General features: G+C 45.2%; 1 protein-coding gene and 2 long non-coding RNA genes across 3 annotated transcripts in view; 2 read left to right on the top strand and 1 right to left on the bottom strand.

Moving 5' to 3' along the window:
* LOC135914862 (neprilysin-1-like) overlaps nt 1–19,494 on the top strand; it is a 32,323-nt gene extending 12,829 nt beyond the window's left edge. Inside the window, exons 2-3 of the mRNA XM_065447780.2 lie at nt 15,078–15,770; nt 18,455–19,494. Of these exons, the coding sequence (XP_065303852.2) occupies nt 15,078–15,770; nt 18,455–19,420 (1,659 nt within the window). The 3' untranslated portion in view covers nt 19,421–19,494. The remainder of the gene's footprint in view (nt 1–15,077; nt 15,771–18,454) is intronic.
* LOC139051004 (uncharacterized) overlaps nt 1–26,475 on the bottom strand; it is a 40,703-nt gene that overhangs the window by 12,715 nt on the left and 1,513 nt on the right. The window lies entirely within an intron of this gene.
* On the top strand, nt 5,327–12,512 carry LOC139050590 (uncharacterized). The gene is made up of 4 exons (XR_011508960.1): nt 5,327–5,670; nt 6,663–6,767; nt 9,477–9,621; nt 12,403–12,512. It is a non-coding gene; the product is annotated as an uncharacterized lncRNA (long non-coding RNA).

Raw genomic sequence — 26,475 nt, 5'->3', positions numbered from 1 at the left:
CAGGGCCCGCCCATACCGGGTGGAAGATTTTCGCGATGCACTCGCTCAGTTATCGCTCCTGCCGGAAGTGGCTGCTCTCGGGGCCTACCGTATGAGCCATGTATGGGCCGTGACCTTCAAGGACAGCGACGCAGTGAAAAAGATTGTCAGCGTTGGAGAGCTGCAGGTCAAAAAGGGCCGGTGTCTCGTCATCGACCCCGCCGACCAGGACGTACGCATGAAAGTGCATTGGCTGCTGCCCAGCGTTCCAGACGAGGACGTACGTCTTGCCCTCGCACCGTATGGAAAGGTCACCGACGTCGTTCGCGAGCGCTGGCGGGTTCACGGTGTGGCTGATAAGAACTCAACAACAAGGCTGGTTACGCTGAAGTTGAAGCCGGGCGTAAGGCTCGACGACCTTCCGCATCAGGTGAGCGTCGCCGGGGAACTGGCTCTCGTGGTTGTGCCGGGCAGGGCTCCTCTGTGCCTACGCTGCCGCGGCACGGGCCACATTCGTCGCGAGTGCCGTATTCCACGGTGTGGTGCCTGCCGACGTTTCGGTCATGAAGACAGTCAGTGCGAGCGCACGTATGCCAGTGTGACCGGACCTGTGGGCAACGAGGACAACTCTGCCCTACTCATGGACGAGGCGGACATGGAGGACACGTCGTCCGCGGCGAGTGAAGCAGCTGACGTCGTGGCAAAGCCGGCGGTACGTCTTGAACAGGAGGAGAAACAAGTCGCTGAGGCTATTGCCACAGGACACCAACAAGCCACTGCAGAGGGCACCGCGGCCATGCCGAATGCTGAAGAGAAGATCCCACCTGAGACGGAGGTGTCCTCCTGCCTCGTCGAACCTGAAGGCATGGACACCCTCACAGGCCCAACTAGCCAAACGACGGGGAAACGGCCCTACAACCAGACCGTTAGCCGGACGGCGAAACAGGATGACAGCGGCGGAGACGAGCCACCGCCCAAAGCGCCAGGTATAAGGAGGTCGACCTTGAAACAGCGGTCGAACATTACGGTCGATCCACGGCAGGCGGGTAAACCGCCTCCGTAATTCCGTGCTGTCAGATTCGAGTGGGGTAGGGGGGTTGGTGAGTGCAATGGCCGTCATCCTGAGCGCTAGTTTTTTAGAACCTTCCCAGGAGGGGGGGCCCAAGTTGCACTTGAGTGCCCTTTCCGGAAGGTCGAGTTGCGTCTCCTTTAGAGGCATTACACGTGGTTACCGGTGCACCTTTATGAGCACTCATCCTTGTGTAACTGTGATGGGCACCATTATACCGTGTAGCCATGGCGGTTAATATTGAAGGAACGCTACGTGTGGCCACGTTAAATGTAAGAGGGCTCAGTGCAAGAAGGCGGCAATGTCAGCTAAGTCGTCTCTTCTTGGATAATGACTTACATATAGTGGGAATCCAAGAAACGAAAATTGAGAGCCAAGAGGTAACAGACATAATGGTGTCCAATTTTCGTGCTCACTTTGATGTATGCGTTTGTCACGCTGTTGGTGGATCAGGCGGCTGCGCTATATTCCTACGAAATCATTTTGGCATTTCTGTGCAATCAGTGTTTTCGTGTGAAAGTGGGCGTCTCTTGGTGGCTGATTTTTGTTTTCGTGATGTGGATTATCGTGCTATTTGTATCTATGCGCCGAATGTTGAAACGGATCGTCGATCTTTCTTTGAGCGTCTTGAAGCGTACGTAAACTGTTCCAAGGTCGTAATACTGCTGGGAGATTTTAACTGTTTGCTATACCGAAGACCGAGCAAAATGTTCACGCGTTCGTGATAAGAGTGCCGAATTTCTAAATGCAGTGGTGCATGATTATGACCTGGAAGATGTGGGTAGTGTTTTTGCCAGCGGTACTCGCCTGCGATTTACCCACTTTCAGCGTGATAGCCACGCTCGATTAGATAGATTATACGTGTCAGCCGAATTAGTGCCCTTATGTTGTGAATATGATGTGCAAGCTGTAGCATACAGCGATCACTGTTTGGTAACTGCCACGTTCGGGAAAAGACAAAGCAAACACCCCTTTAACTGGAATCTTTGGAAAATGAATGCGCAGTTGCTACATGACGATGTTTTTGTCGATGCTGTAGTGAAGGAACTAGAAAACCTGACTTCAGCCAAGCCAGTAAGCTTTGCCATTCAATGGGAAGAATTCAAATAGAGAGTCAAAATGTTGGCCATTCAAAGAAGCAGTGTCATTAGGCACAAGCAGAAACAAGCAGAAACAAATCTTCGCCAGCAACTGCAATTTTTTATCAGCATGGAAAGTCTCGAGCCTGGTGTGTATGTTGACGAATTAAAGAAAGTGAAAACTGAACTAGAAAGGATAGATACAGAAAAATATAAAGCAGCACTTGTGAGATCAAGGTCTGAGAAGTTGTGGGCGGGAGAAATTCCAACGAAACGAGCCTTATCAGAGGAGAAAAGGTACGCATGTCGGAAAGAAATCCGCCAGCTAGCTAAAGGCAATCATGTTACGCGCGACAAAAATGACATCAAACAAGGGATCGCCGATCACTTTAAAGCAATATTAGGTCACCCGCGGGACCTTAAAGATAGCTATGAAAAAGAATTTCTCTCATTGATACCAAAGCTCGATGAAGAAGTTAGGGCACGTCTGGAACTACCAATAAGCCTGAGTGAGATAGAGTGCGCAATAGATGAGTTGTCCATCGGTAAAGCACCTGGGCCCGATGGCTTGGGAGCCACTTTCTATAAAACCTTCAAGTCTGCATTGGCCCGCGTACTTCACGAAGTTATAAGTGAAGCGTTTGAGCGAAAAAGATTGCCCTTGTCTTTCACAACCTCATATATCGTGCTAATTCCGAAGAGTGATGATGAGCAAAAACTTTTGTTGCCAGGGTCATATCGCCCGATAACTCTAGCCAACGTCGACTATAAAATATTCGCGAAAGCTTTGGCCAAACGACTTCAAAGTGTAATTAAAACATTGGTAGGGCCGCACCAGACTTGTGGCATTAAAGGCCGCAGTATAACAACAAATGTACACGTGGCTCGAAGTGTGCTTGAGTGTTGCGATGCGATTGGCGACCACGTCGCGATGATGCAGATCGATTTGGCAAAGGCATTCGACCTCGTCTCGCACAAGGCTTTGTTCTGCATACTGGAACATGCGAATGTTGGCAACGTCATAACGGAAGGCGTCACGATGGCGTACAGAGAATGCTCAACGCGCATTATGGTTAATGGGGAGCTCACCGATAGCTTTCGCGTGCGTTCGTCTGTGCGGCAAGGATGCCCGCTGTCACCCCTTCTATTTGCTGCTTATCTCGAACCACTCTGTTTGGCGATCAGAAATAACGAGCGCATAGCAGGCTATCGGCTGCAGGCAGCACACGTAAAAATCTTGGCATATGCCGACGATATCGCGATTTTCTGCACAAACACAGCCAGCATTAAGGAGGCCACGACTGTCGTTGAAAAGTTCTGCGATTCAACTGGAGCCCAGATAAACTGGGATAAGAGTTACGGCTTCTGGCATGGTAGTTGGAAAGACACGCCGGAGGCCCTTTATCGATTGAAGTGGTCGTCGTTACCAACGCAGTACTTGGGTGTGCCTCTCGGAAGTTACCGTGAACCTGAATCGTACTGGCTCGATCAAGCTTCGAAAGCAAAGGAAAAGGCTGACGGGTGGAGTGGAAAGCAATTGTCAATGTTTTCTAGAGCCACTGTCTGCAACCTCTTTTTAGTATCTAAGATATGGTACGTTATGAATGTGTTGTGTGCTGCGAGGGTAAGCGTACAAAAAATTCACCGAGTTTTCGCTACATTTATTTGGGCGTCTACCTGGGAGAGGATGAGTCGAACGAACTTGTTCCTCCCTGTCAAGAAAGGTGGGCTTGGTCTAGCTCATTTGTTTCTGCGACAAGTCGTGTCACGTTTTGTGTTTTTACGGGATCAAAACGATCCGTTTCTCCGAACAGTGATACAGGTACGGCTGTGTAGACAAATTCCAGGATTCATTGTTTCGACTGTTCACAACATGCCAGGAGCTGTGACTGGTTACCTGCGTGAAGTGGTATGGTCATATAGGATGTTGAATGTACGTTTTTCACAGCTATACCTGTCAACCGTTACAAGGAAAAAGTTATACAGAGATCTCGTGGACACGATGTTCCCTGCACCTTTGTACCGTCTTCCACACCGTGGAGGCCCAGGACAAGATGTCTTAAAGAGAGTAAAAAAAATGCCAATACGGCCGTCGGCTAAATCTTTCTTCTTCAAATTACACACAAACACACTTCCCGTTAAGACCTGGCTTCATGAAAAGGGTATATTCATCCCCTGGACCACCGACTGCTTATTATGCAAAAAACCGGAAACAATAGAACATGCATTCCTAGACTGCTGGGACGCCATCTTTCACTGGGATGTTCTGCAGAGAACATTGAAAAAACACTTACCCTTAGACCCATATGGAATACGCTTCTTACCGATTGATAACACTGAGGATGTCCCGTATGACCTTATTATGGTCCTGAGCCTCCACGCAATGTGGAAAACTAGACTGCAATTCCAAAACGGAGACATTGTTGCTCGACCGACTCGGGAAAATTTCATTGAGAGTGTTGCGTGTGTGAGAGATGGTTTCAAAGCGCTGCCTGATCCACCGCAATGGATCTCTGTATTTGATGAATTAGCGATGTTAAAACGATTTTAGTACCGTGTTGACCGAAGTGTGGCTCACATGTTTTATCCTTTGTAAACCATGATTTAGAACGTCGAAGTCGGCAATAAAGAAAAAAAAAATCGGCGTGGTGCGGTGGTAAGGTGCTTGTCTCGGAATCGTGAGGTCCGCAGTTCAAATCCCGTGCGAATGCTTTTTTTTTTCTACTTTCATTTTTTTTGTATTAATAATTTTTCTTATCCTTAAAGAGGTGTCTGTCAATTTTTAATCAAATATATTGATCAGAAGCTACAGAATTTTCGACTACAAGACGTCACACAACAGAGAACAGAACGACAGTCACAACGTCCCAAAATACGACAGACTGAAAATTTCCTGTTGTGTTATTCAAGTGGGTGAGACGTCTATAAGGCGTATGCGCACATTGCCGTCCTCTTCATTAAAAGCAACGTTGCTGAAACACGTCGTACAAGACGCTGTACGACTCGCATAACATCGAAATACAACGCCGTCACCATCCATGAGATCACCGAAAGCACGGTCGCTTTCGGTGGCGGCCTACAGATGGCAGCACAGGTAGCGCCGGTAAAGTTACAGGTGATATTATTTTGCCGTCTTCTGCCTTAGCTACATGTGAGTGCGCGCTGCATTGACGCCGTCCGATGCAGCTGTTTAATGGTATGTACGCTGTGCCGAGAGTAATTGTGGTGCACTTTGTATTCATTGAGAATCACAAAACCCCTGGGACCGCGTAATGTAGCCCGCAGTATCCTTCGTGTGGTGCGCCGATGTCGAAGGTATGAGCCTTCGCCACTTTCTTTGTTCCGGGCTCACGAAAAGGATCTCCTCCTCTGGCACTCTCGCATCGTGTCACACTGTACGGAAGAATTTGGTGAAAATTGTGCTCTTACGTCCTGTAGTTGATCCGCAATTCAACAGTGTGTGCGCCGGAAGGACCGTTGGTGCAGTCGATGCCGCGGCACCTGTGACGCTAAAAGGAGCGTTTTCCGAGTACGCCTAGAAAGGTAAGTCCGGCGCTTGCGCGCATTCTTCCTGTCTATGGTTCGTGAAGTGTGCGTTCTTGTACGTATCGCAACATCCGTACAACAACCGAATCCGAATGAGTAAAGCAGCAAGAATTATAAATGCGCTTTTCAAATGGTTGTTCTTCATGTCGCAGTGCACATTTAGCAAAAAGTTCCATGGAAATTGCCCTAAAACGTATTCATGTTACCAACAGCTCTATCTGTGGTTTATTTACTTTCACCTATGAAGCACGCTAGCGCGGGTGGTTCTTTGATCTAAATGGGCACAAAAATTCAAGCAAAGAAAGTTACTGCTTGTGTACATAATTTTTCATTGAGAAATGGTATAGGCATTTCCAGAAGTAGTACGTCGATGTGTCGTCTTCACAGCTAACAGCTGCGCGAGATAGCACCCGATTTCTTCGTCGACGCATGGCCAGATTTTCAGCTTGTATGGAAATTCGTCTGTTTATAGAGTGTCGTCAGATGACGTGTATTAGTGTCCTGTGTGTTTTCGTGTACTTGTAAAGGGTTCCGATCTTGCAGAGAAGCCGAAATTACAAAAGCAATGTTTCTTTTTAATCGAAAAATCTTTCTCTTTTCTGTGTTGTCTCTCCAGAAAAAGAGGTGGTCTGTTGAAATTTTGAGCGCATCGTCCTTTGGGAGCAGTGCTTTGTTGCGCCGCATAAACAAATTAGGTTTTGGAACGCTTTTCATGTCCTAAGGAATTTTTTGATAGTACAATTCACATTTCACGTTATACAGCTGTACGTTTGTGTGAACCTTTTCATAGTAGATTCATGTTTGCTACAGTTCGATTTACGTGTTATTTAACCGCCTGTGATGTTACGGTCAGATATTTGCACAACCAGTTGCAGCTTCATGTAACTGGTTGTATGAGACTTTTTTCAAAATATGACGTGATCTTTTTATATCACAAGTTTGCAGTTTCAGCAGAGATTACAATAAATTAAGCATTTATTATTGTTTAGGGATGGCAAGATTTTGTGAACCAGAGGCACCTCCAGATATGCACCTGCGGCACTTCTGCAGCCTCAACAGCACGGCAAAGTACCTGATGTGCATGCTGTGACAAGGTGTGTGCAAAGCAGTTGCTGCCACGTACACGAGCTGCAGATTTTGTTGGTATCATCCATGTTTGGAAACTCTCCTGAATTTTCCGTGGGTTTACAAATGTGGGCTCATTTTACAATTTTATGGATGTCACTTTAGAAAGACAATGAAGTTGTGTTGGTTAAGATGTTTTAAAGCTGTTGAGAGATTAAGGGCATGACATTGTTAAAATGCACGTAAAAATTAATTGTAATGGTACTTGTAATGGTTTATTATTAGCGATGCAATATCTCTAACGAGAACATCAGAGGGGCACTTGCTTTAGGGAAGTTTGGTCAGATAAATTCATGAAGCAGCGTAAAGCGGCAGCAGCATACACGCTGTAAAAGCTCTGTAATCTAAAGAAAAAACAAAGTTGTCAGTTACTGGTTTCAAGTTCACTGCTGCTTTTTGTGCTGCACGACAAGGTAAATAATGGTTGATAATGTGTGTGTGACGTAATAGTTCTGCGCAAACACACGAGGTGGAGAGAAGTTTTTATTAAAGTGAAAATCAGACATCGTAGCATTTGCTACAAAGGGAACCCGTATGTGTTCCTCAAAAGGAAAGGTGCACAGTTGAAGAAAAATTCGTCCTGGTCCGGGACTCGAACCCGGGACTACCACCTTTCCGAGGCAGCCACTGTACCATCTGAGTTAACCAGGTGGCTAGCACATGGCAGGGCGAAGTCGAATTAGTTGACAACACGAAGCAAAGGCAAGGGTTTGACGTAATATTTTTTTCCCCTTTATTAATTACCTCTCTACACCTTGCACGTTTCCGCAGAACTATTACGTCACACCCTTGCCTTTGCTTCATGTTGTCGACAAATTCGAATTCGCCGGGCCATCTGCTAGCCGCCTGGTTATCTTAGATTGTAAAGCGGCTGTCCCGGAAAGACGTAGGTCCCGGGTTTGAGTCCCGGACCTGGACGGTTTCTTTTTTTCAACTATGAGGCTTTCCTTTCGAGGAATCCGTACGGGTTTCTTTTGTAGCAATTGCTACGAGTGGGTGGATGTGCGATTTTCCCTTTATTAATAATGTGTGTGTGTATGCAACAATGGGGGTGCTGAGAGCAAGCTTTAAAATAATGTGTGTTATGTCCCCAACAAAGAATTTAGTGTCTGCAGCATTTTTACAAAATATTATGTTCACAGGTTGGCAGGTATGACATAATGTACAACAATAATGTACAACACTTTTGCTGTAGATGTCATATTCATAACGTCCCTTTTCTGTCTACTTGAATCGTATATTTAGAATTTGGCCCACCTTCAGTTTGATCAAGGTTCATAGGTAGCCCCCTCTGAAATAAATATAATTAGGAGCTATTGTAGATAAGCATGATATACCTACTCACTGTATTGTGACATATATTTTTAGGGACTGTGTTGTGAGGCATGCATATCCTTTTACCTGTATGTCTTGCAGCAGGTTGCCCGACAATAGCATAAATGCTCTGCCCACCTTTATTATTATGCTTTCATGTAGACATCTAACATCTGTGCCCACATAGACTCCATGTTCTTAATTACATTTTTCTAAGTATTCACTGTTGTGCATTACATTATTGTGTTACATTACTGTGCATTACATGTTTTCTTTGTTTTATTTTGGAGGGGCTATTCATTTCTATAATAGTACAGAGAATAGGACTTCAAAACAAAAAACCACGAAAGGTGGCTTAAAAGTGTATGATGCTTGGAATTCTACATTCCATGCCCTAAAGCGCTACCAGTAGTAAAACATTCCTAATTGTCTTTTTTATAAGCTAGCTGCCAGATACATAGTCCCATTATGAGAGTATGTTATTTTTTTTTCTTTGGTCTGACTTGTTTTGTTGAATGTTCTCCTTGTTAGTTCAGAATTTGTTTTCTTGCCACCTCATGCAATACTCCAACTGGAGACTATGAGCTATGTGTACAATAAGTAAGTAAATTCCTAAAGCATGCAACAAACCATGCAGCATAGCATTTAAATGTTGCCAGTTTATAATGCTTCTCGAGTGCAGCGCAGCATGGAGCTTGAGGCTGATCTCTTCAGATATAAAAAAAATGCAGGTTATGAAAATATGGTCCTACAAACTGCTGGTTACGCATGTCAGTCAGCCTGTTGCAGTGGTCACAAGTGAGAATGTAACCAAAAGCTGGGCGTGCTCGGCCATTTTGCATATGGCACAGGATAGAGCTTCGCCTCTGCTATTGCATCTCTTATAATAATGGCCTCCGAGTATACATGCCGAGTTATGCTTCTGAGGACACTTATTAGTTAACCTTATCAGGTAATACCATTAGCCTTATGGGTGCTATAATGTTGCAGTGCCTGCAGGATGGCCAGCATTACAATACACATTAAAATTATTGTACAAGTCATGCAATGGTATCGAGATTGGCCCACCAAGTGACACCCTTTACTTACAGTATACCTGGGATCAGCCCAGCTCACTCAGTCAGGGAGACATCCATGCATAAGGGGAGGGGTGTAGCAAATAGAGGGCGTTCGATTAATCTTTCTCACATAGATAGATCATACATATAATGTTTCTTAAATTGGATGCTTTGTTGCTCAAAATGAAGTTACTTATGTGCATAATGTCAGCAATGCGATCCTATTTATGCCTAAGGAAAGTTGCTTTGTTCACTGCCACTTTTTATATTGTTTCGCTTGTTATTCTAAGCTCACTTGTTTTATAGCTGCTATAGGTGTGGCCGGACCTGGAGAAGAAGTGTAAGCAGACCATGCTATGTTGCTGATCTGCGCTGATCTCCACATCCAAGTTGGTCCCGTGACAGTTGGGCGCCATTGTGCCTTGCTTCATTGACAAGGTGATATAATATGGTGAGCTTGTACTTCAATATCGGTATTGAAAATTATGTTAAGGAAAAAGACAAGGATTGGTCTTTATGATAGATACACTCATGTTCTTTCTTTAAGGTGTTCTTTTGACACTGTTCTGCATGGACATATTTTTAGAGAATTATAACAGTCCTTTATTGGAAAGTGCCACGGCGCTAGTTTATGCGTTAAACTAGCACTCTTTCACCAAAAAAAAGCCGTATTTAGCACACAATTCACAAGGAAAGAAAGGAGGCAACAGGACAGAGTGCTACTAACAGTTCAGTATTATAGCTCGCACAGTAATATTGTGCAAAAGGTGAAAGGGGGAGAATAGATCTGAATACATATTGTTCCCACAGAAACGAAAAGGATGCATCACATGGTGAGTGTGACATTTGTTTTACAATGATAAGAAGCAGTCTCACTGTCTAGTAATTCTCTGCATGGGGAGCTAGTGCTAGGTTCCTCGTCATACTTATAAGAAAAGTTTCAGATATCTCTCCAGCGCTTTTGTCTTTTTATTTTGTCACGATCAAGCAGCTTTTAAACATAGGTGCATGTGCACCGAGAGTAGTGCACTACCACTGCTAACTGACCCACACATCAAGTTTGCTTGGTCACGCTGCCAGTCATTTATACATTTGCCGGTTTATCCGATGTAGCCTCTACTGCACGAAATAGTATGTGATAGACACTGCACCTGTGTACTGTACGTGCTTTCTTACATTATTTTTTTCAGAGATAGTGATGCAGGCCTTTTCATTATTTACATGCCTACACAACAAACGAAGCATTATCTGTGCTTAGAAAGAATTGTAGGAAAATCCAGCATGAGGCAACTGTTCTCAGCACGAAACAAACTTGATTCGTTGGTTTTCGTTCATTATTGCGATCACACTAAGGCAGACAAGATTGTAGGCTGTGCTTCTGCAATTTGTACAGCACACTGACAGCACTGGTGTGGGCCTCATCTGTGGGCTGACTGATGGCACCTTCTACGGCGCAGACCACTTGTGTTGGGCGAGGCACCAATGTTGACATTTGTTCCCTTGTGCAAAACAGCAGTCCTAGGTTTAGAGTAGTTGTAGGAAGACAAGGTAAACATAACTTCCATGGCTTGAGTGGGCTCATTTCTCTTGGGGCATCTAGCTTTTTTTCTTGCAACTGTGCAGAGGTGCTTCCCTAGAGTCAGCGGGAAAATGGCATAGAGTTGTGCATTCAGGAACTCCTTAACAATGATCTGCCGTAGTTAGGGCCTTGCGAAAATGCACTGTCTGCCAAGTGGTAGAAGGTGCATTATTCAGCCACAGATTTCCTGTTGGCATGATTGCACTCCTGCTGTCAGTAATTTCTTGGCTTGCCGAATTATCTTGAGGCCCCACGCTGATGATACTACCGATGTCTTCGTGTGCAGATTTTCAGGATGAGGTTTTTTGCTTTGCAAATGTTGTTGAAAGGTAGGTGGTGCTTACAGGTAGCTATTCTAAATATTAGTGAAATGAATTGGCCCATCTTGCTTCGTCAAACATCGTCACGCCGACATCAGTTGCACAAACAAAAAACCTGGCCTACTTGCAGCGTCGTGTACGAAGAAACAAACAAATCAGCTGCTGGATTGTCTTGGCATCGCATACTAAGCTGAGACCGGAACTGCTGTAGCTACAAACCAGGCAGAAACGATGATGATGAGCAGGGATTTGTAGTAGCGCCACTTCGTGGGGCACCAAGGAGGCTTCGTTCAAAACAAAAATGGCGTTCAGCAAGTAGAACCATGCCACGGTGAGAGTCGGTGCATGGTGCTCTCGATCAAGTTGGCTCAAGGAGTGTCCGAAAAATCAGACGAGAGGTTGCAAGGCGTCCTAATTTTCGGAAGTTGTTATATATTATGGTCCATGGGGAGAATGGCGGTGCCGTGAAGCAGACCGAGTAATCATGTCCGGAAAATCAGTCGGCGACTGTACCTATACCTATGTGTCTATGTATACCTAGGTGCAACAGTGTTTGCTATGATCTGTGCCAGAATTGCTGTTGCCCGTAGATGCCCAACATGTCGGGTGTCAAATTGTAAAATACCTTGCAAAAGTGATCTACGGAAAAATACCGCTTCTGCTATATTTCGCTTTTGCAAGATATTTAGCGGCTGCTGGCACCTACCTTAAAAGGCTTTATATGGTCTTCGCATGGCCAGGGCCTTCTACTTTTGTGAGTTTACTTATCTCGAAATTTACCCCGGTTTTTATAACTTCAAGTTGGCGGGATCCCTAGTCTCCTTTAACATGTACCCAATAGACCTTACATAGGGGTTTTGGCATTTCTCTGCCATCTAAATGCAGCCATTGTGGCTGGGATTCAATCCCATGCCCTCTGCCTGAGCAGCGCAATGTCAAAGCCAGTACACTACGGTATTTTGCTGGCAGACGGGTTTAGTTTCTGAATAATTTATTATCTCAACCTGTCGGTGTTGTTTTTAAAGGTATTTCATGTTTGTATTCTGTTGCTTCAATACTAGTAATTATTGTTAATCAAACGATGTGTCCATCTTTTCCCTATAAGACTTGCTTCAATCTCCTGCTAATTATGACAGCTTATTCTCCCACAGTAATCCATGTTCCCTTGAAACATAGGCAGTGCATGAAACCACATATTTTTCCAATAAGATGTATTCGTTATCTTCTATGACCGGAATGCTGAACCTTTCTTATTTGTGAGAACATAGGCAAATTTGCCTATGTGCTAACCTGTTGCATGAGTCAAGATAAATTATTGGCTTTACTTTTTCAGGTGCCCTGCTCGCTCGCACCCAAGCAACCCACTCCAGCGGTCTTCTCTCGGCAGACTGGATGCATCGAAATACCGTTAGAAGGTCCAATAAACAGTGCTTGAGACATTTATGACATGCTTTTATTTAGGCCGGAGGACTTCAGGCTTAATGAAAGCTCAAGTGGGTGTACAGAAATACCTACGTAAATTATACTTGTCTTTTTCACTTACAAGTACATGCCAATACTTTGCCTGACATTTTTCACTCCAAAATTACACTTTACTGTGGATTTGTGTACAAACCATTACAGCAAGAACCACTGCATTAAGACGAGTACAAGTAATCGAACATATACTAAACTAGCAAGAATTACATTTGCATACTTGTAGTATAAATATGAAAAGGAGGTACAATCTTCTTCAGGGTGCATTTTCTTGTAGGTCATACATAGAGAACGTACTCGTGGGTCATACAAAACTTGTTCATAATGTATCACATCAGTGTTGGTAGTGCTAATCAATTTATGCCGAAAATTGTGTTCATCTTCGTATCAAGCAATGTACCAGGCAAACCTACATATGAAAGTGGCTTCTTGTTGCGAACCTAATGCAGATCTAGTTCTCTTCAATGCTGATCGCAAATACACAAGTGCACAAAATATGTGTAAAGAGTAAATTATATTAAGCAACATCAATCCATTCTGAAAGGACCTGGTATGAATGTAGCAAAAAATAGGTCTGAACAGGGGCAAACAGGTCTGGGTTAGATAGGACGGGATTAAACGGGTCAGGATTAAACAGGATTTAAACGGGTCAGGATTAAACAGGATTTAAACGGGTCAGGTTTAAACAGGATTTAAACGGGTCAGGTTTAAACAGGAACAAACGGGATTTAAACAGGTCAGGACTGAACAGGATCAAACGGGGTCCCGTTCCATAACCCTATTTGATGAAACCCGTTTGAAAACAAATAGGATTTTCTAGTAGGGGCTTTACAATTTGAATCGATAAACGGCACGCACTGCAATTGGTACCAGTGGCCTGCTGCATATCGCACGTGAGTGAGGTCTCCAAAACTTTATTCACGCAATAAAACGCAAACATTATATTTACAAGTCCAATAAATACAACTGTCTACGTTTTTGTAACAAAATGACATGTTAGCTCCGCTTCTCGGCTAATATATGTACATGAAAAGATCAAATAGTGTGCAACGTTTAGCACCCCTAGCAGAAAAAATACAAACTAAAGTATGCAATAAAATTGCAGTAGCCTCACGTAGGCGCTTCATGCTGGAACACGCCGCGGTTGTTTTTTCGCTCTCTGTGGCGATCGCTGGAACTTGAGAGTTGGGGAGGGGGGGGGGGGGGGGGGCTCATGAGGACGGGACAGGCGCGCACCATGGCTGCATGGCAGATCGCTTTCAAGTGCAGCGTAGTAGAATATAGTGCAGCGTAGTAGAATATGGTTGAGTGGGACAAGCGGCTGAGGCAGCGCATGCTTTGCAGTGAGTCGCGTGATGACGAAAACTACTGTGGCGGCGCTGCGATCGAAGTGGCTTGGGCCGCATCACGCTCGCGCGTCTGGAAATTGCCCGCGATTCAGCTCGTCGGGTCCTTTCGTACGGCTACGCGCGCTGCTCTTTATTAACAGACCAACCAAGTGGTGTTTATATTCGATTATGACATGTATTTACGCTTTAGTAATAGGTGCGTTTGCCCCTCTTCTTTATTTCATTTTATATTTAAGGCCGCATGGTGACTGGGCGTGCGTTGCGGCCGCAGTGTCGGCTTTCATTCCATTATGTTATTGTGCGGTTCTCTTTGGAGAACAATTATTTTTCTTATTCTTCATGCAGTATGTATCTCTCGTATGTATTCTTCCTTATACAATTTTTCATCAGTAAGTCTTGTGTGAGGCAGACAGAAAAAAAATATATGTAAGCGACCTGCCTGCCGCTTCAAACAAATTAAACCGATAGGCCCTCTACTATCCGGTGCCCTATACTCAGATTTACGGGAAGTATCCTTAAAAAAAATGCAGAGCAACATTCAACCTTAGTTTGCATCTTCCTTGCACGAAAAAATTCCGAGTAATTGGCACGACTTCTTTTATTGTAGTTAGCGTTCTGCTGCCAAAAACAGTTTTAGGTAAATATTATATATGCTAATCATGGGGCCGTGAGGTGTGTGAAATGTTTTGCTTAACCGCAGCAACAAAGCAAATATCAGTACCCTTCCACACTCTGAAAAAGGTGACCAGGGAAATTGTGTATGTGAGTCCCTAAGTTGAGAATTGCACCTCCGCTGCGCGTCGACCCGGCGTTGCACTATCTCCGGTTTTTTGTTCCCACAATTATGAATAAATAATGCCTGCCTTCTAGGCACAATGTCACCGCAAGTATATTCATTTATATCCGGCAATACAACTGAAATAATCAACGATTCTCTTCACAAAGTCAACTGGCATCACGTAAATTTATGCCCAAATGTGGCCTGATCACAGGGAGTTCTTTTATTGTAGGCGTGGAAGCTTATGCAACAAAGTAGAGAGGGAAGGAGATGATGGAACATGGCGCGCATGTATTTGAACATTTGGCTTCATTCTTGCCTACGTTGCTCCGTAAGTCGAGTTTTTCAGTGTCACGCAAAGAGACATGGACGCCTGCAACTCACCCCCTCATCTGATCCTCGCAGGTTCTGTTTGACGTATTCAAGAAGTTCAACTTCCAGTGGCCTTCCTTGGCACTTCCCAGCAACTTTGACCTGATGGATTACCTACTGGGCATGTCGCTCGAGTACAACCTCGCGACGCCCGCATTGCTTAGCCTCACACCGGACCTAAGGACCGACAAGCGGTATGGCCTACTTTTCGGTATCGAACTGAAGATCGACAACACTACTTCCAACGCAGAAGTCATAACCAGGTGCATCTCATCGGTTGCGCCATCTGCGACAAGCGATAAAGCTTCGAAATTTGCCAAGCGAATCCGCTCTGTTTTCTCAGAGTTGTTGACTGCCGTGAACGCCTTGTTTCCCTCTAAACGGTTTACGCTCCTCTACACTACCATCGAAGAGCTAGCGAACAATACCGCCGGGCACAGCACGGGAGAAACCTGGCTCAAGGTGATCAACAAGCGCCTACCCCGTGATCCGTCTTTCGGCATGAGCGAAGACGTGCTGACAATTAACAACAGCGGCCTGCTTCTCAAAACTCTCCTCGACAACACGAAGCGGTCCGGCTATGCTGATCTCGTCCTCTTCGCAGGCTGGAATATTGTCGCCAGTCTGCGTGCTGCCTTGTCATCTTCGCTGTTGTACTGCTTGGAAGAAGGGGATTCGGAGGCCCAGCTGGCCTCCATGGCTAAATGCTTGGACTACACGAACCAGGTTTGGGAACGTACAGTTTGCTGTCGTAGTAGCTGTAACAGTCGACCTTAAAAGTATGTGGCATGTGCCTGCTGATAAGAAGCTTAATACCTCCAAAGTCTCATAGCGCCACATGTTAATCGAGTTTCCGGACTGAACAGCTGTAATGCAGTGATGTACCAGCAGTATGTCAGTGTGCGCGAACATTGTTAGTTACAGCTGTACTGACGGTTGTTGACACGGCTCTTTAATTATAGATTTATGACATGTCGTTTCGAGAACTTTCGGCATCAAATGCACGTAAAAATGAAGAGCTCTTTATCGCATCAGTAGAACGTTAGGGCCCACCATACGTAGAGTCGCCTACAAAATATTATGGACCATGAAATCTAAGATAAAGCTGAATATCTCCGCAACCTCACAACGCAATCTGGTATTTGCACTTTGGACCTCGACTAGAATAGGCTAACAACGTTGTCGTGGGCAGTTTTACTGGTTACTGCTACAGGCTGCTCGGGAATTGAACGTTTTCGGAGATCCCATGGTCCATTTTATTCTGTCCGCGACTGTACGGGGCTACCACCCGCATTAGACTTACATGGATGGCAAGTTCCCAAGTCGTTTTATATACAAAGCGGATATAGCGTTCAGAAGTGGGACAGTGATTCGGTTTCTGGCCATGTTTGACGCATTCTAACATTTCACATCGAATTCTGAGAACAGATATTTCCTCATTCGAGTAAAACCTATAAAAGTACCTCAAACTTTACCATGGTATGGGTACCGGGTTGCTTCTGCGTAATGCTATCAACATGGGTCAGCTTGGTCTCGCAGTGATTAGCTGTGATTACATGTTGCTGGGCTTTAACTAATCGTAATTGTAAAAGTATTGAGACAGAATTTTGAGTTGTACTGTTTGGACAACACCCCCTCCCTCCCGCGTGCTTGGGCACTGTGAACGAACCATAAATCAATTTTTCCTTGCAAAATTATAATAGCCTTAACGAATCTGTTGGGCGACTCCACCCTTTCGTGTAGCCAATCTTGAATCTCCAAGTGTACCTAAAAGCGTGAGGCATGAAAAATTTGTCAGGAGTTCAAATTCACGTTGTTATCACAAGTGCAGGCGGAATTATTGAGCCACCTGTTGACTATTTGGCTCTTTGTCGATTGGAAAGATCCTTCGCACTCATTGAGTTTCGGAAAAAAATTGGGTTGTTTGTTTGCTTTGGCTTTCTATATTTCCGGGTCGGCATCACTTAATTGCACCCCTACTCCATGGTACACATTTTCTTAACCACCAACTTCATGTGCTAACACGAATGCATCCAGCATGGTTTGGCAATTAGCTTACCCTGTTTAAAAATCATTAAGGAAATGAAAGCTAAAACAAAGAGTACGGAAAACCAGCGAAGTGTCACATTCGCCTGATATTATCAGAATACAGCAAGCAACGCGCAAATGAGGACGCGTTCTGACCGCCTTCCCTATTGGGAACTATTTAACTCCTTGTTTTTGCAGGGGTCTCTTAACTCCTAGACTAGTTGGACCACTCTCGCGTATTCTCGGCGCCGTCAGATGAAATACGTTGCGAACAATATTTAGAAAAATAGGTCAGCACTGCTTCATTTATCCTGCGTCTACTAACGGCAGCAATAGTGAAAATACCAACATATATGTATGAAGATATGCCACGTACGAGAATATTTCAACGGAATAGGGCAGAACACAAGTAATTATGTGTTTACGTAGAGTAGATAACCTTTGAACAAATTTTAACAGTGCAGCTGCACGACATAAACAAGAACCTAAGGAGATAAGTATGAAGGAACTGCCAACTCTTCCTCCTGTTTAAGGTGTGCACCATTATCCAACTTATGTCTTTACAATACAGTGAAATTCAGTGATGAGGAGCTCCTGCATCGTCATGGAATATGTACCAAATAATTTGAGGTGCCCGAGCTAATAATGTAGTAGTAGTCGTTTTGGCTGCCATATTTCGTGCTCAGCCTAAGTACAAACCTGCGAACACACTACGCCTTGCTTAACACGGCTTTCCTTTATGTATAGACAGATATAAAACTGGTGATCTTATGAACCAGCAGCCTTTCCAATGGGCATTTCTTCTGGAGTTTTTACCATCGCATGCATTTCTTCGTACGATGCTATTGTACATAATCCTCCGAATCGGCAAGCAGCTTTCGATATAATGAGCTGGAATGCAAACAAATTTACCAGAGTGTGCATGTTTTGTGGTATAACATTCACATTCTTAGTCTACCGCTAGAAGCACTTCCTGTCCTTGCCAATGCGTTTAGGTATTTTAATCCATTGCACAGAATCCAGTAGGCATCGTGCGTGCTGTCAGCTTAAAAGCTAAAGCACAGCAGCACACTCTGAATATAACCATGCTACATTCTCTTGCATTTTTGAAGGATCTGCAACCTATGCTGATGCAGTCACTTACTGTATTTCAAGGAATGCATATAAGCTATTACTTCGAGAGCAAGGCCTGTTTGCCTCTCGCCATCCAGTTGCTCCGCAATAGGTCCAATATCGCAACTGGTTGCGTTTGCAGGTGTCCTTATACAGGAATTTTGACCATGATAACTGACGAATAGAAAGCCTTTTTCTTCCATGAACCTGAGTTAGCGTGTTTAGCCGTTGCAGACACTCACTGACCTTAGCAAATTTACCACACGCAGGTTGCGCCGTTCGCCATCGGTCGGTTCGTCATCGACAGCCTGGAGCTACACCGTAGCATCAATTACACGAATAACACATGGAACGCCTTGAAGAAGGCCACGCGAGAAAACTTCGCCAGTCTCTCGTGGATGGATCAATCAACAGCCGAAGGCGCAGTCGAGCACGTCGACAGCCTTGTCACAGTGATTCCTCTTCCAGAACATCTCCAAACCAACGAGGCACTCGATGCGTACTACGGTTACCTGGATCCGAATATTTCGCAGCCGTTCATTCAATGGCTGTTCAAAACAAAGCACCGACGCCTTGATGAGCAGAAGCGCCTTCTGAACAAATCCACAGTGACAATTTATCGCGATGATATTCCCTACGAGGCATATGAGGTGAACGCGTTTTACATATCTGTAATGCACATCATGGCCATCCTGCCGGCGATCATGAACGCCCCGTTCGTGCCACAGGCGGTGCCAGCGGCCGTTCACTACGGCGCCATAGGAAAAGTACTGGGACACGAACTGACGCACGCCTTCGACCCGTTGTTTAGCAACGTCACTAGGACCGGCGCCGCCGGAACGTGGTGGTCGAATGAGTCCTTTCCCAATTTCAGCAGCCGCCTCGAGTGCGTCAGAAAACAGCTACAGGGCTTCACTGACGACGAGGTGCACAGCAAGAACGCACTCTCTGAAACGTTCGCCGACACAGGGGGAATCGAGAAGGCCCGGCTAGCCTTCTCCTCTCTGCCGGCGGAAGAGGGCATCCTGGGATACACCCAGGAACAGCTGTTCTATATCGCCGGCTGTTTCGAGTTTTGCGCGGTGGGCGGTTACGAATGGAACAAAAAGTCGCGGTACCCGGCCGAAGTGCTGCGGTGCAATCTACCCGCCCGAAATGAGGAGCGGTATGCGGCCGCGTTCAGCTGTCCTAAAGGTTCGCCGATGAACCCTTACGACCGGTGCACATTCCATTGATTGGAACACAAAACAATAAACCATACAACTGATATCGCGTGCCAACAAAGAGGGGACATGGTAGTATGCTCAAGTTATGATCTTTCCTCTTTACGTATACTCATTTAACAAGTAGCGTCCAGATTGCTTGACAAGCTTTTATTCCATATTTCATACGAACCGCTTAAACCCTCTCAGAAGATGTTATTTGAATAAGACACATCAACATGGAACATGTCTTCCTCTAAACGCGTTTAAGCACAACCAATTACCTCTACGTAGAAACCGCAAAATTGCCTAATGTCATAACGTAAACGAGAAGGGGGATTAACCGAGGCGTCCGATATTAAGCATATCGTAACAAGCCAACTATCATTGACACCTAGGGCAACATAGGGGACATTACTTGTATTTACTTAATGAATTAAGGAACTTATAAATTAATCGAAAGTGAAAGTGGATGAAAAAGCTTCCCGCAGGTGGCAAACGATGCCGGCCGGCGGCAAGTGCGGTGCCCCTGTAGAGCATCGCATGCATAATGCGAATACTTGGGATCGTTCCCTATCAGTGCCAAGCGATTTTTTTCATCCACTCTCATTTTCCAACAATTGCGATTTATTTCATTTAATTAATAATAGTAATTTCCCCTATGTTGGCGTTGCTGTTAGTGTTTGTTGGCTTCTTATGATATGCTTAATAAAATTATTCCCCTCGGCTGACCCCCTTTCCTCCCGTTTATTACATAACGAGAGCCTCGAATCGGGCAACAATGACGCCTTCAGCTAGCATGCGATGGTTTATTGACCAGTTGTCTTCACCTAAAAACATCACGTACTCGTGACTCCTGCAGCAGAAAAGATTTTCCACAACCGCCGCCAAGGTTTGGGAGTGGTGGCGCTGGCTAAACATTAAATTATGGGGTTTTACGTGCCAAAAACAATTTCTGATTATGAGGCACGCCATAGTGGAGGACACCAGAAATTTTCACCACCTTGGGTTCTTTTACCTGCACCTAAATCTAAGTCGACCGGTGTTTTCGCATTTCCCCTTCATCGAAATGCGGCTGCCGCGGCCGGGAGTCGATCCCGCAACATCATGCTCATCAGCCCAACACCATAGCCGCTGAGCAACAACGGCGGATGGCGCCGGCTAGCACTCCCAGGGTTCTGGTAGGAAACATAAATACCCAATAAAGTGAATCGTAAGACGGCACTGCGGTAGCTCAATTGGTACAGCATCGCACGCGTAATTCGAAGACACGGGATTGTTCTGCACCTGGGGCAAGTTGTTTTTCACTTCACTTCCTTTTTCCATTAATTTATCATTTCTTATTTTTGCTCTGTAAATACAAGGAATTTCCCCTGTGTTGGCCTTGGTGTCAATGTATTTTGGCGCCTTATGATAATGTCATAACATGTCAGTAACATCTATTAAATTATTTACATATATCGTAGCCCTGGGCAAGCTGTTGCGGGTGTACCTAACGAAGAAATGGTGAAAAACGAAATGTATTGCCCTTCCACTCTATGAAGAAGGATGTCCAACGAAGCTGTGAATGTGGGCCGCGTAGTTGTGAGTTACACCTCCGCCGCGGGTCGGCCCAGTATTGGACTATCTTCGGGATCTGCCCACGTATGGGAGTGATTAACGCCTGCTTCAGCTCTGCCGCGGCTCGGCCCGGCATTACATTATATTAGATATCCACCCACGTATGAAAAACCTTGGAGGACGCTTAGGCTTCGCCTTTAAGCGTGGAATGCGATAGATTTTAAAGATCCCCGACTGCCTAATTTTTAGGCTTTCCGGCAACCGCAAATTTCTCGCGCATGCAAGGAACCGAGCGGGCTTCGCCGTCAGGAAAAGGGGTTTGTGTTTGAGTTTCCGCGTAACATAATTGGTTTCTTAAATATTCAACTTACGCTCCTACGTCTGTAGGTTGTGCTGAGGTCGTACTTTACGATTTTTCGGGTGTATTTTACTTTGAGGAAATCACTTAGTTTACTAACGCATCCGCGCCACGCGGAGGGCCTGCGGGGTTGTGGCTGGGAGTGATTTTTCGCCAAGCGACGACCGACACCGACGTAGGATTTCTTTTTTGCGACCCGGGGCCCTTAACGCAATTGCCGCAGGTGTCACAAGAACTTGATCTTTTTGGGTGAAGGCAACTGGTCAATAGACCCACACATGCTACCTGAAGGCATCAATGTTGCCGGATTCGAGACTCTCCTTATGTAATACACGAGAAGAAAGAGGGTTAACCGAGGGGCCCGATTTTTATTAGTCATATCATAAGAAGCCAACAAATTCTGACACCAAGGACAACATAGGTGAAATTACGTGTGCTTAATAAATGAAATAAAGAAACGATAAGCTAATGGAACTTAAAGAGAATGAAAAGACAAAAAATCTAGCACGTTGTTTTGTGCAGTACCCTAAATATTGCAAACAGACTTTACAAGGGAACTTGTGATAATTATCAGGCCCCGCAGGGTCAGTTTAAAACCATAGATCATCTGTTAATTTACGAGAAGTATTCCATTAATTTGTAAGCGAAGATGAGTATATATATCGTTAAATTACAATGTGTAATTATTACAGAGCTTAATTGGCAGTAACTAGACCCTTTACGTAATAAAGATTACTAATTATACTCTTAGTGCAGCACTGCTAGGGATATAAAACTACCAATGGGTATTTTTTGCTAGCATGTCAAAGGCTATTCGTTTTCTTGTTTCCCGTTCTGTCTGTAAAAGTGCTAGGCATTCCACCATCGCGTATAGCGCACTCCTGTAGTGTTTTGTGCAGACGAGATGCTATGATTGTACAAGTGCTGCACTGTAGCACACACAATGGCATAGGCCACTTCGTGGAACACTGCAGTGGTGTTCAGTGTCATATCCGCCATGCTTTCCGTCTCGCAGCATGCCGCCCGCCATCCGCCATGCCACCCAACAGCCAGCATGCCACCAATCACGCAGCATGATACCCACAACCATAATCCACAGTGATAATAGATGATGGCTTCCATCATGCCGGGCAACGCGCAAAATTTCAGTAGAATAAATTGATTGTCCAGAACGACTATGAATATAGACTACGTAGGTGTGTATGAATATTTTCCATGCACCAAATATCTATGGAAACCTATGGAAAGAAGAACGATGGGTCTAACGTTAAGGGATAACAAGAGAGCAGATTGGGTGAGGGAAGAAACGCGAGGTAATGACATCTTAGTTAAAAACAAGAAAAATAAATGGGCATGGGCAGGACATCTACTGAGGAAGGAAGGTAACCGGTGGTCACTAAGGGTTACGGACTGGATTCCAAGAGAAGGGAAGTGTAGCAGGGGACGGCAGAAAGTTAGGTGGGCGGATGAGATTAAGAAGATTGCAGTGACAACATGGCCACAATAAGTAGATGACCGGGCTAGCTGTAGAAGCATTGGAGAGGATGATGGTGGTGGTGAAATCATCATCAGGATGATGATGATGGTGAAATACTTATCCATACGAATGCGCGGATAACATTAAGCCAGTTTCATGATATATATGCACATTTGTTTATGTAGGAAAATAAATTGTTTGGGAGAGTGTTCTTATATTTGTACAGGAAAAACCTTATTCAGAGTAGAGGAAACGAACTAGAATGCTTACCAGCAAGTCCGCAATTGGTAGAGTAAGTAACATAGCAACAAAGAACGCTGGCACAACGTCACGGACACTGAGACAATCTCATGGGTGGGTGGATTGGAAGAGGCCTCTTATATGAGGAAAATAAAATCTTAAGCTTACTAAAATTTCATACTTTAACATCTTAAACAAACTAAAGAGGAAAAACGAAATAAAAAGAAAATTGTGCTAACTCAAGGGGAAGCTCTTTGCTATTCGAAGCGAGATCAGGATACCTTACAACGCGCACTTGTAAAGCGAGCTAGAAGGAAGAAGCAGCATGTGCTTGCTGTGGTAAAGCTAGGCAAATGATGGAGCATGTTTTATTATCTGCACAGAAGTCTATTTAGGCACCCCGGGCATGCTTGACACATTTGTGTTCAGCGAGATCGGCGCGAAAGTAAACATGCCCGCAGTAGAGATGAGCGTGAGGCAATTATAATTTTTGTAGAAGAAAAGTAGAAACGACTAACAACCGAGACGCAAAAAACAAAGTTCTCGCTAGGGGTTTAGAAAGGCTGGTGATGAGAATCATTCGCGGCTCATTTACATTAGCCAATAAGTTAAGAGCTTCGTGGCGCAACTCACCGTCCCGTTCCAAGTAGGACGCGCATAGCATACATCCATCCATCAATCTATCCATCCGCATGGCCACCATGCCGTATATACCCTCTCTACAATGCCTGAATACAGCCTTGCACGTCACATTGTGCGTACACTATAGAAATATTTAAACTCCTGTTTCGGCTCTCGATGCGCTCAACCAGAGTTTCACGCTGTACCGATTGGAACTAAAGTTTGATCTGGTGCATTTTTTTCGGCCTAGTTAGTGTGAGGTTAAAATAAATAGACACTTCGTAATACAGGCACTATCATTGATGTTGTGGTGCTATTCATAGGCAAGCACAACCGCGCTTGTTGGTGCTGCAGCATACGCTGGGAAGTGAAGCTCATTTTCCGTAAGAACGTATCCTATACTGCCGACGATGATGCGCAATCATATCAGATGACCACTCTCCTGCCTTTGCTTGTCATTTATTCTGATCTTTGTCTCCTTCTCGGTGCCCTATGACGAAATAAGGTAATTGTCCAGCCCCTTCCCATACTTATCTTATCGTAAGGACGTTGTGCCTTTGAAATTGCGTAAGAAGGGTGATACTTGGGGAATTCCACCCACAATTGTCGGGGGCACAGCAAACCTTTAGCAAACCGTACTATGTAACTGTGTTTCCTAACTTATATCATTCAAATAATAAAGTGGATTTCTGTAAATAATTTGACGTGCTGTAACAATATTATGTCAGGCAATGCAGCATCGGCAATCTGATCCTGACAATTTATGCAATTTGTGAAGAGAAAGTGGTCGTAGAATTTTTCTCTTATAACCATCTTAGTCATGTTTATTACGTCTTGCTAATTTGACAACCATACTTGAGCAGAATAATTCGCATTATTGCAGCTCCCCCTGAAGATGTAAAAAATAATTTCCCAGCTCGTATATTGGCTCATTTTGCAGCGTACACATTAGTGATACATGCATGGACGATACAATTTTCAATATACTGTAATAACTTATTTCATTGATTACAGATCTTGTGCGCTTGGTGTGCGTTGTTAGATAAGGCCAGCCGTACGTACGCCTTCTGCCATGGCTTCATACAACGCATTACGGTCCGTCGGACACATATTCCGGGTAAGAGCAGATGGCGGGAATAATAGACCTAATGTCGTCGAACTGCGCGCCATTGAGCATCGATCAATCTGTGCACGTGAGCACGAAAAGTGAAGGAATGTATTTTGTGAAGAATGAGTCCCCGAATCTTCGTGCGCTGTTTTGTTAGTGGCACAATCGTTGACAGTGGCTCGTTGCCGTTCTCTACGGGTTCATTGACATCATTCAAGAAGCGCTGAATCATGTCTAGAAAATGCATCGTCTGAGAACCACGAGCAAAAGTGGTTGACCGGTTAACAGCAGGGCTGATGTCTCACGCGTAGTAGAGAACGACACGCGGCGAGAGCCCGTAGATGGACAGCTTATTTTCCCTCCATGAAAAAAAAATATCTTACAACCGGAAGTGCGAAACCATGTACTCAGACTCGTCGTGAGTAGAGCTCGTTTTGGTGTCTTGGCTCGCTCGATAGCGCTCTTGTTTCTGTTAATATTTTCTGTTTCTTTTCCTAGCGACTGTAAAGAGGTAGAATAAAAAGGAGTTCATTTTTCCTCCTCCAACGGCTATATCCCCCTGGCGCGCTTCAACATCACTGGCTTGAAAGCGTTCGTGGTTCCGTGCACCTTCCTGATAGAGCTACCGCACGTTTAGGAGGAAACCTTCCAGCATTTTCTGGAAGCTAATGGCGTAAAATGTCATCCAAGTTAGTTTTTAGAGCACAGCTCCTTGGCGCCCATTCCTGCGTTTCGCGGCGCCGTCGTCCCTCGCCGTAAGCAAGGTCATCGTCTGCACGCTGCTCTAGCGACGCGCGCTCCTGCTGCCATCTCTTGCGCGCCGCGCGAGTCTTGCTCTGCCCTTGTCCTCCAAAGCCGAATCACGTGTTCTCGCCTATCTTCTTGCCCCCTTGCTCCTTGCCACCCCAATGCGGTGACTCTCACAGCCACCATCCACTGCGCCATCGCCATCTCTTCTCCCGCTGTCGCGGCACTGCCGCGGTGCCAGTGGCGGGCGCTCCTTGCCGCCTCACGCGTGATCCACGGCTCTCCGCGCCTCCGTCTCGGCGTCGCGTGGCTGTACGACTCCCGACCATTCCTCTCGCTTAGCCGTTTGTGGGGCGCGTTCCTCAGCGGCATTTGCCGCGACTGGCAGTGCTTGCACCTGCCTGTCCTGCTCCCACCTCCACTCTTGCCCTGTACCTCCCCTTAGTTCACGCAGAGCCGTTGCGGTGACTCGAAGGACAGTTATAGCTTTCGTCTCCTTACTTCTACTTCTCCCCCCCCCAACCTTGTGCGGCCACATTGAGGCCTGTCTGTGAGTGAATTAGTGTATGACCTCTACTAAATACGCCTTCTCTCCACCCGTTTGCTCATCCCACCTCATAAGAAACATTATATAATAATTACTGATCTCCCGCCCCCTCTCCGCGGCAGTGACCCACTATAAGATGGCGCAATGCCACGTGACTGGAGCGCCGGCTCGTTAGCGGTGGATCGCGGTGCGTGCTGCACAATACGAAACGTAGAACCACCTCCGTTCGGCACTTTTGGTTCTGTATGCGCTTGCCTGTTGTTGAAATAAGGCAGCAGCTACACTCAAATGTTGCATTACCAAGAAGCGTTATGGTCGGCTAATTTTTTTAATGAAATTGCGGGCCGGTAAATCTTTTTGATGGACCAGTTGCCCTATAATGCAGAAATGTCACAATGTGCTTTAATTCTAATCTTCTGACGTCAAATTT

This window comes from Dermacentor albipictus, chromosome 10 (assembly GCF_038994185.2).
Source record: "Dermacentor albipictus isolate Rhodes 1998 colony chromosome 10, USDA_Dalb.pri_finalv2, whole genome shotgun sequence".
Taxonomy (NCBI): Eukaryota; Metazoa; Arthropoda; class Arachnida; order Ixodida; family Ixodidae; genus Dermacentor; species Dermacentor albipictus.
This window is presented reverse-complemented; position numbering and strand designations above follow the sequence as displayed.